Genomic DNA, 10,555 nt, shown 5'->3' on the forward strand with positions numbered 1-10,555 from the left:
GGTGCTTCCTCAATCACCCTGTACATCCAGATCTACAGAATAACTGCAAACATACCCTAATCTATAACCAAGTTTGGTTAATTCCTACTTTACATCACTCTCTTTTCACTAAAGGCTAGAATAATGCTAAATACACTGAGCTTGAGGGACCTACTACCAATCTTCTAAATTTCCTTATTAGTTTGACTTTGTCCTATTCTAACTATTCTCATAGCTGCTAGGGAAAAAACTACTGGCTGTATACATAATAGTAACAATGAAGAAATCACAACTGTAGAGAAGAAAAAATTACCCTGCGCATTTAAAACTTGACCACTATCCTAATCTTGCCTGTAACTAAGAAGACAAATTTGAAGCTGCATTATTTCATTATTATTGTCAGTGATTCTGCAAATTACAAGAGGCAGGGTATGGGACCTTAAGTAAAATAGATGAGAGTCAAACCATCTATACATCTCTTACTAAGTGTTGTCTTTGAGCAAATTAATACTGTCTCTAAGCCTCACTTTCTCCAACTGTCAAATAGGGCTAATGGCTAGTGAGAACTAAATATAGTAACACAGGCACAATACTTCACACAGCACCTAGCATATAACAAGTACTTGAAAACAGGTCATCATGGTACATTAAATCTCTTTCCCCAAGAAGCCAGTCGTTAAACCTGACTTTTACCCCTTTATCCTAGAAGGGCATTTTCATATTGCTTTTAAACCCCTCTTAGCCCTTAACCTTGATATGATGAAGTTTATCCTTGATTCACTCCCTTGGTTCCTCTAAGGTATCCTCTCTGAATTTAAAAAAGAACTACAGACAAAAAAAAAAAAAAAAAAAAAAAGAACTACAGACAAAGGAAAAAATGTATAAAATATCAATTTCTTCACATTCCCACTACACAGGTTAAATGGTCCTATGACTGTTTGCTCCCACATCTGTACCCAAGTCAGAACTCTGAGTGGACATGGTCAGAATTTGGCTCAGGAGGATTAGAATTTGAAGAATCTGTGTTTGAATGACTCAACTCTCCCACTGGCTCAAAGGGTCGCAAGTTTGCGTAAGTCACCTCTTGGGCCAGCTGCTCCAGGGAAGGGCGGCCTAGTACCAGATTTCGAAGCGAGATACAAGTCATCAGGAAGCTGAAAAAGAGGAAAAAGTTCACCCAGTCTAAAGTGTTTCTACATAGGAATTCCTGCCAAAGCCCTTAGGGCGAGCTGGTCCTACCATCTCTCATTCAGACATAAGTGAAAATATCCCCCAGTGACCCACCCATCCCAGCTGGAAGGGCACCCCACTCTTTATATGGTCTGGTAAAGGATTCCAGAATCTGGTAGGAATAACCCACAAGAGTCTGGTGATAAGCTGAGGCAGAACAAGACAGCAGGCCACCAGACACAGGTCACTGACTCCTCCATTAAGTCAGGGAAAGAATGGAGAAAGAAAAAGATACTTAGCACCAGACTGTCCTTTTCTGGGAAAGTACCACCCCCCACACACACCCTGCCATTACCTTCCCCAGAGAAGTTACCCAACTCACAACCATCTGATGACATCGACCAGTACTGTTGTGGAAAACTCACCTGCGGCGAAAGATATAGAGCTTCCGCAGCAAGAAGCGGAAGAACCGCTCATGGAAAGGGGTATTTCTCCGGCGTTCAAGTTCTTGGAGCCTCCGCTGGCGTCTAAGAAAGGTCTGAACCAGTGGTGTTGGCTCAGGGCCCCCTTGTACTTCCCCTTCTAGCAGAGGCTGCAGCTCTGGAGGCAGAGGCCCTGTTTCTGCCGAGAAGATGGCAAAAAGAGAAATCACTGAGATTATTCCTTTAGAACTCTCACCAGTCAGAAGCTTCAAGTTCATTCTTTAATGGCTATACCCTCATTCACAGCCCTGATTTCTCATAACCAGGTGCTTTCTCAGCCAAATCTTCATATACTCACCAGTTCCATTCTCTACCTTCTCCTTTAATTCTTGCAGATATGCCAGGTCTTGCTCCAATGCCAGCTCTGTAGTATTGACGTAGATGTACATGTAGCAGGAAGGACTGGATGATATCGTATAAACCTTATGGTACTCACCAGCAGGCAACTGACAAGGGGGAGGAAATGGATTATTTCACTCCCTAACCTTTCCCTCAGCAGCCTATGTGCCTTGTGCATTCCCCACTGTACCCCAATCCACCCTGGTCCCTTACCCAGGCACTTTCTTCTCATTGCATTTTGGAGTCCAAAGGAACTGACTTCTAGAATCCTGGATGAGGCTATTCACAGCCTCATCAAAAGCAAAGGAGGCTTTTTTGGGAGCCTGCACTTTTAAGTCTCTGATAAATTAACTCCACTCATCTAAACTTTTCTGCCATTGTTAATTCCAGCAAAATACCTGCATTTTTTCTCCCTCCTGAAGAGTCTGATTCTTCTGTTCTGCCACCAGCTCGACAGTCACCTCCCCCTGCAGCAGCTGAATGCTAGTGTTGCCCAGGTCTTCACTCACAAAATTCTCCAGGTGCAGCCCTGCCAGGGGCAACAGAGTTCCCCATCCCATCCTATGGAAGATGAAATCACTCCCAGCCAGAACAGAGACATCACACCTTTACCGCTACCACCCCTCAGGTTTCAAGAATATTCCTCCCATCAAGAATGCTCCTCCCTCCTCTACCACATGCAGTGTCCCCAGCCAAGAAAGCCACAGGGAAAGACAGCAAAGCTTTCTTTGCTTTCCTCCTTACCTGGAAAATCTGCAATGAAGACCACCTCAGTGTGGTTGTCCAGGCTGCTCTTGATTTCCTGTAACTTGGTCCTCCAGGGAGACAGGTCCATCAACAGTGGCTGCAGCCAAGGTGTACGTTGGAAGGGGGACCAGGCGGCCTGCACGATGTCCACACGAGGGTCAAAAATCCTTAGGAAAGAAAACCACGTTCTAAGGAGACCACAGCCCCCAACCCACCAGAATTTCTGGTTCTGTTCCTTTCATCACTGTTCCCAAATAGAAGAAATGGCTTATGTCAGCATATTAGTGCCACTGTGGGGCACAGAGAGAAGAGGCAAGAGATTCTGGAGCAAGGGGGAGGAATAAGGGGTTAGTGGCCACCTGAGGAGAATTGCGGTAACAGCTTCTTTAAAAAAAAAAAAAAAAAAAGGTTACCTTTTCTTCTGGTTGATGGTGCCCCCTGCTGGAAGCAATCAGCTATGCCCACAACCAGGTGAACAGGGACATGCACCAGAGGACAGCCTTTCAAGCAAGCCAACACTGGGGAACATGGGCTATTCATCTTGGCAAAAGGAGTGAAACTTCATTTTTCCCCTTCTCTGTTCCCCTTGCCCACCTCTGCTGGAAGCGGTCATTGATGGAGACCCAAATATCAAAGTAGATCTGGGGATCAGTGACATTGTACTTGGGAAGCAGGTGGCTCAGGCAAGTGGCATATTGCTTCAGCATGTCTGCGTGATCCTTCCATCGCCGGCTCTGTGTGAATACCTGCCCCAAACCCCCACATTAGTCCCACCTCGTCGTTATCAACCTCCCAGCCAGCTCATGACCCGCCAACAGCACTAAGAGATCTCTGCCTGTTACCTGTTTCGACCAGGGGGGAAAAATACCTGAACTTGTCTTTGGGGGAGAATTTTTCGTTGCTGGGCTTTTTACTACTTACCTTTCCTAAACCTTATTTCAATTCAAAGAAGTGAATGGCACTACCCTATTTTAATTTCAACAAAAGAAGGGTCAACCTGGCTCCTCAGAAAAGGGCTGAATGGACCCAGATTATGTTTTACTTTACAATTATGTTTAGGACCAAATCAGACCCTGATGCTCCAGGGAGCTCTGACGAACTGGAGGTCGTCAACATCAGGTGTCTCACCCCAGGGTTAAGGTAGCCCAGCTCGCCGGTGCGGCCGTCACGGTAGGTGATCTTCACGTGCTGGTGGGAGCGTGAGTGGACCATCATGTCCCAGGAGTAGCCATACAGCCCATTTGTCCAGTTGTTATAGCCCTGAGAAGGCAGGGCAGAGGCGATCAGCCCAGCTGTCCTCCTATTAACCCCATCCTCAACCAACACAGGGGCTGCAAAACCAGCCCCACACTTTCCCTAATGCCGTGCCCCCTGCCACCTCCCTAGCTAACCCCCAGGTCGCACATACCTGGGTGAGGAAATGGGAGTAGGGCAGGAAAAGCTGCTCCAGGAGGTAGAACAGCGTGAAGGCAGCACCCAGCCAATGGCGCAGCCCTGGCTTTTGGCCACCTTTGGCCCGGCTCCTCTTATACATGCAGGACACACTGGGTTGAGGGGTAGCCTTGAGGGGCAGTAGTTCCTGCAGCCTTTCGGGGAAGCGAGATACGAGTTTCCGGGGCCACTCAGGGGAGCAGAAGAGAGGGCTGCTGGCCAGCATGACGTAGGGGAACATACCTAGAAAAGGAGGGAGGCAATAAGTGTTTCAGGAGTTTGGCTGGGGGGAACATGGGTAAACCCCTCAAGCCCTCTCCTTTCAGAAGCCTCTCCCCAGTATTCCACCTGTGATGAAAGCAGTTCGTAACTCAAGCGGTCTTATTTCCCCGAGATGCCTTACTCTGCAACATACAAGCTAAGCCCAGAGGCCCCAGTCCTTTCCTCCCGTTTACTGCCATGTCAGTGACTGCATCTGACTCAGTGTAGCTCCCGTGGCCATCGCCGTCTCCTGCTCCCCGCACACCGGTGGCTTCCCACCTCCTACCAGACCACAGGTACTGACCAATGCTGAAAAGCTGGGAATTCATGCAGTGGAAGTAGGACACGAAGAGGAGGCCGATGGACCTTGAGGCATCAAAAAAGAGCAGGAAACCAGCTGAGAGGTCGAGCAGCAGTCCGCACCAGTGCACTACCAGTAGACTGGTCATCTCCTCGGACAATACTAGTCTGCAGACACCGGAGACAGAGGTCAGCCACCAGCGCACTGGAGAAGCCAGCATTTACAGCACATTCACAGCAAATGTGCCTCTGCTCACCCTGTCCTTGCCAAAGGAAGTACCCTAGCAGGCGGGTAGAACTCTACATAAAGACACCCTGTGGTAGAGCCTCCAACCCCCTTTTATTTCCATACCCTTTAGGTGTTCAAATTTTTTCAATGTACCCTATGTGCTAACCAAGGGCAGATTTCCTAGGGCAAATCTGATGGAGAAGTGAGGGCATCCGGTGGTGGTGGGGAGGGGTGGGGGTGGTAGATTCTCCACAGAGGATATAAAGGAGAAGAAACTATAAAGGTGAATGCCCGATTAATATAATAAAATCAAACGTTTGAAACTGGGAAATAACAGGCAAGAGGAAAAAGAACAGAGTAAAAAGCGAGGAAAGAAAAAATGGGAGGAAGGGAGAAATCGAGAGTTTTCTAAAAGGTGGCAACAATGGTTTTGTCAGGGCAGGGACTGTCCATCTGCTAAGTCCACTGGCCGAGGAGTCCTGGTGAGCTGGGAGCTCGGACTCATGCACCAGGTCACCTTATTCTGATTCTTTCAGTTTTTAGTTTTTTCCTTTTGTTCTTGCCCCTACCATACGTCTCCCAGGGGCAGGTAAGACCTAGATGTTTTGGTATCACTGACTTTGACTGCTGCTGAAGAGAAAGATGAGCGGACAGAGGAAAGCACATGGCAAATTAAGGCAAAGCAGGAACAGCAGCCATTCCTGCAGCCCCGAGGGAGGCGAGTCACCCGCTGTGCACCACTGCCGCAAGGAGACGCCTGCTCTGCCTGCCACTCACTTGAAGGGACTGAAGAGCCAGTGCCGGGACAGATATTCCATGGAGTAGCCTTCCACCCAGTCTGCGTCCAGCTTTTTCACACCCGCGATGAAGTACACAATGAAGATCTGCAAACACAAAATGCAAAGCGAAGGTTCAAATAAAAAAGAACCTGATTTTCTGCAGGTCTAAAATGACCTAAGTTCTGATCTGAGCTCAGGCCCTAAAGAAGATTACATTCACTCCATTTACTCATCTGAGATCTTCACTCGTATGGACATTCTACCAATGTCAGGCACAGTATTGGGTCCCAAGGGGAGTCATGAAGCCTAGATCTCTCATAAGGACGCTCAGCTAGCAGGGACAAAGCTCTGTGCTTTCCACAACGAGGTAAGAGAACCCAGAGACTAGGGGACTGGAAAACTCAAGAGTCAGCCTTGCTTTCCAGCCAAAGGGAAAAAAAAAGGGAAGCTCCAGGGAGGCAGAGTACAGCGTAGCCTGGCAGCAGGATGGTCATGCTGACAATGGCTGTGGAAGAACACCCCCCGACCCCGCTTTCCTAAAATCCTATACCTGGCCACGCAGCACAGCATAGTTCCAAAGGGGCACGTGGGCATTCCGCTTGCGGGCATTCAGCAGGCCGTCCACAGACCTACACCAAGGGTAGTAAGGTTAAGGAGAGCTTCTTAATCCCACACATTTCCACCTTTCTTTTTAAGTGTAATTATCTATCCCAGGCCATCTCCCCTATCCTCTCTGGTCCTCTGGGATCTTCTGAGGCTCTTTAGAAGTATAGGAGCAAATTTAACAGTGATTATTTTCAGTCATATTAGCAATACTACTAGTGCATTAGAACACATGGTTCAGTGGTTAGCATTAATTAGTGAGTCGACTAGTCTGTCTTAACGGACCAAATCAGGAAAAGGATTACAATGCTTCATAATATGACTGAATTTGAAAAAGAATGAATTTGAGGGAGTGTTTGAAAAGTTAAAGGTGTATGTAACTATATAGTACATTTAAGAAAAAAAAAAATCTCAATATCCAAACCAAACTGACATCTCAGAGACCTAGATGTCAGTAACTAGTGCTGGAGGGTAACTTGGGAGAGAAGCAATAAACCCAAGATATTAAAACGAGATGTATTCTGGGGAGACAGAAGCAAAGCAGGTTTCAAGAAGACAATGAATGAGCAGAGAGGTTAGGAAGGGGCAGCTTGTGCTTAAAAGCACAACTGTGCTTTTAACTTGTGGTTAAAAGCCTCATGGCACTGTAATGAGGAAAAATGTAAAGTGTTTAGTACAGTGCCTGGCCATGGGGATAGCCCTGAGTAAGGGATAAGTATTTTTTCAAACTGCGTAAAATTACAAAAATGGAACTTTTCATGAACATTCTGTCAAAACTGCCTCTTAATTTTATATGATCAGACCTGTGCATCTGAATGAGTTTAAAGGTTTACAAAGGGGTATGTCTAGGTATAATTAATGGCTGATAAGTCACTAACAAAGGCATCGTCTGAGATTTTTTTCCCAATACCCATTTACTGGCATCTCCTATTTGCTTAATGGGGAGAATCCCTAGAGGTCATCTACCCTGCCACCCTGTCTCCAAATCCCTTCACCACCTCCCCTGAGAGATGGTCACCTAAGCCAGAGGTGGGGGAGGGTTACCTCCTCCCAGGACAGCACTGCTGAGCAGCCCTGGTGGGCCCTCTCCTTCTGACATGACTCTGCCTCACAGCAACTTCTACTCTTGGCTCTAACTCTGCCCCTCTGGTCTCACACAGAGAAAGTCTGCTCCCTCTTCCACATGACCACCCTTGAAGTATCTGAAAACATCTATGTCTGGCTTTAGTCTTCTCTTCTTCTCTCTAAGTGGATTACAGGAAGTGGATAGATCAAGGCACCTGGGGAGATATGGAAAGAGTGAAGGGGTGGGAATGGAGCCATTTTGCTTTTTGTCATCCCACGTGCCCCAACCTCACTGACCCCCTCCCCTTCCCAAATTCATCTGGACCAAAGTGTGACCCTGTAACCACACTTTGCAAAGCATGGTTGAAAATACGCTTGCTGGGGCAAATTCTAGGACCTCACCGGACCCCTACCACTGGTAACCAACCTGACCCAGCCAACCCTTTTCCCCTTTCCCTTAGAATCATACCAGTAGCGGTTTGCATCCACAAATGTCAGCTGAAAGGCCAACAAACCATACAGATAGGAGTGGTTGTTCCATGACGTCTTGTCCAGGAGAAACACATACCAGTATGGTAGCAGGAATAACACACAGCTTATCCGGTAGCACAGGCCCAGCATCATGCCCAGTGCCCCTAGGATTTGTGGGGGAGAGGATCAAGAGGTCAAAGGGTCACCAGAGGCCCAGTTCCCCCAGGACAGGCTGTGGGTGGGATTAAGAAAAGTCATTGGACATTTTATAATCACAAAGCCAAATGAAAAATCAAATGTTATTTTAGCATTTTAAAAAGACTCATGGGGTAACAGCTCAGATGACACACAGGGAGCGGGATGATATTAGGAGTCACAGCAGAAGTGAAATAATGAACCCAAGACTTTGGTCATTCACTGGCATGCTTTGTATTTCTGTGGTTTAGGGAGGCTAGTCAATACTCCCATCTCTCCCATACTTTCCCTCACCCAGAAACATGATGGTATAGACAAGATACATCCAGTCAAGTGGTAGTGGCTGCAGGGCGTCCAGCAAAGGGAAGCGGCACACGTCCAGCCCATCCAGGTATCTTCGGTCCAGAGAGCTGAGCCCCCGCTCTTGGGGAATGTCCAACACCATCATCAGCCCTGGGAAGGCAGTCGAGGAGGCACCCTTAGGCCTCAGCAAAGGAAACAGTGGAACACAGCACCCAGCTCCAGGGTCAGACTTTTTACCTAACCCTGGCTCTGCCATTTATTCATTCCTTCAACAAATGAATTCATTCATTCATTTATTCATTATTCAACAATAATTACTGAGTGTCTGCTCTGTGCTAGGCATTATGCCAGCTATGTGATCTCAGATAGTCACTGCACCTCCCTGAGCCAATTCCTCCTTCCCTATTTGAGAAAGGGACTCATAATATCTTACAGGGTTACAGGAGGTGCCTGGATGGCTCAGCTGGTTAAGTGTCTGCCTTTGGCTCAGGTCATGATCCAAGAGTCCTGGGATAGAGCCCTGCATCAGGCTCTCTGCTCAGCCGGAAACCTGCTTCTCCCTCTCCCTTGGCCCCTCCCCCTGCTTGTGTGCGCTGTCTCTTTCGGTCTCTCTCTCAAATAAATAAAAATCCTTAAAATGAATTTTACAGGGTTACAATGAGGATTAAATAAGAGAAGTGTACAAAATGCTATAAAGGCTGTTCAGGTAACCTTGAGTTATTAACTTCTGTCCTCTGAGGCCATAAAAAGTGCTCTAGGATGGTGCGTCTTAACTTTTCACTTCTTAGCACACCCAGAAAACAGTATTTGGCTTACCACACTAGAGCAAACAGAAGGGGCTACTCAGGTCAGGAGGCCAGTTCCAGTTAAGGCAGGGTTTCTCAACCTCAGGACTACTCACATTTTGGGCTGGTTAATTATTTGCTGGGAGGGGCTATCCTGTGCACCATTGGTCACTCAACAGCATCCCTGGCTCTTAAGTAAATACCAGTAGCTACCTATTCCCCTTCCCCCAAGTTGTGACAAATAAAAATGTCTACAGTCCTTGCCAAATGTCCGCCAGAGAGCAAAACTGCCACCAGTTGAGACTGGGCTAAGAGAATTAATATCTTAGCACATTTGTAACCCATTCCCAGCATACATGCTGTGGCCTATGAGTAAGGAAACTCTGGATTAGGGAGTCACAGCCAAAATGTCAGCCCTGTCACCCTGCTATTTCTCTGAGGTCTGGTCCTGAGTATAGTTACTGGGCAACTTCATGCCACAAGCAAGATGGGTCTCTGGTCATCTGCCTCTGTATTTCCTATGGCCTCAGATCAAAGCATTTCTGCCCTCCAATCCCTAATCAGAGGAGACAAAGGCGGTTTTGATCCTAAACTCCACAAAGATGCCTTCCAGGAAATCAGTATCTTCAGCTCTGAAGAAAAGGGAGGCAAGTCACTAGTAAGTAACCAAGAAGTGCGCAAGGGACGATGGTTATTCTCCCACCCATCATCACACTAGTCGCTCCAGAAACCCCATTTACCAAAGAGAAAACGGAAGACAGCCAGGCTGGCAGGATCCGTTGGTCGATTCAGCAGGGTCACCAGCCTTCCCCAGCTGGAAACATCTGTGCACTCAAACCCCAAGAGTTTCCCCATTCCGCTGCTCTGGCTCAGCCCTGAAGACTGTCCAGCCTTGTCTTTCTGTATTTTACCTGCAAGCAAACAGAAAAGTGTATCTGCAGGTGTGGGGGCGGAAGTGCTTTAAAATCGGCTCCTCCCCAAAACACAGAAACCACAGCCCTACAGCCCCAGGATTTCTCCCTATCCGGGTTCTCCCATTTATTTCTGACTACTAGAAACATCCTCGCAGTGCCAGATCCTTCTGGATCTCCCAATGTGCCAGAACCTCTCTCAGACTATAGCCCCCTAACCGCAAAGTGCCCCGAGTGTCACCATCACCCCAAAGCCGCATACTGCAACCTCTCTCTACAAGCCCCTTCCAAACAGAAACCCCTTTCCCGGGGTCCCTCAGGGCAGTCCTACCACCCCCACCCCTCTGAGACAGAGCCCCTCTCTCCCTCCGCCGCATGGGAGGACTCTGAGCCTACGTGAGTCCGGCTGGACCCGCGCGGACCGGGCAGACACCGCCATGGCTCCGCAGAGGCAAGACGGCCAAAGCGCTGATAAACTAGCAGGTAGCGACGGGAGGACTCACTT

At 47.8% G+C, this 10,555-nt stretch overlaps 1 protein-coding gene across 2 annotated transcripts; it reads right to left on the reverse strand.

Annotated features, from left to right (window-relative positions):
• Positions 1–842: 842 nt before the first annotated feature.
• On the reverse strand, positions 843–10,547 carry LOC111147897 (gamma-glutamyl carboxylase). 2 transcript variants are annotated; one of them, XM_022504160.1, is made up of 15 exons: positions 10,447–10,547; positions 9,880–10,050; positions 8,346–8,504; positions 7,855–8,020; positions 6,268–6,346; positions 5,716–5,822; positions 4,714–4,877; positions 4,126–4,391; positions 3,846–3,977; positions 3,312–3,463; positions 2,715–2,884; positions 2,369–2,499; positions 1,930–2,077; positions 1,575–1,770; positions 843–1,133 (listed from the first exon to the last, which is right to left on the reverse strand). In XM_022504160.1, exons 1-15 carry the CDS (start codon positions 10,487–10,489, stop codon positions 941–943), a joined length of 2,277 nt encoding a protein of 758 aa, XP_022359868.1. In that variant the 5' UTR covers positions 10,490–10,547; the 3' UTR covers positions 843–940. The 2 variants fall into 2 exon arrangements, with proteins under 2 accessions (XP_022359868.1, XP_022359869.1); XM_022504161.1 differs by lacking the exon at positions 9,880–10,050 and having other exon boundaries at positions 10,447–10,489.
• Positions 10,548–10,555: the final 8 nt, after the last annotated feature.

The sequence above is a fragment of the Enhydra lutris genome, unplaced genomic scaffold (genome assembly GCF_002288905.1).
Source record: "Enhydra lutris kenyoni isolate GAN:26980312 unplaced genomic scaffold, ASM228890v2 scaffoldscaffold18, whole genome shotgun sequence".
NCBI classification, from domain to species: Eukaryota; Metazoa; Chordata; class Mammalia; order Carnivora; family Mustelidae; genus Enhydra; species Enhydra lutris.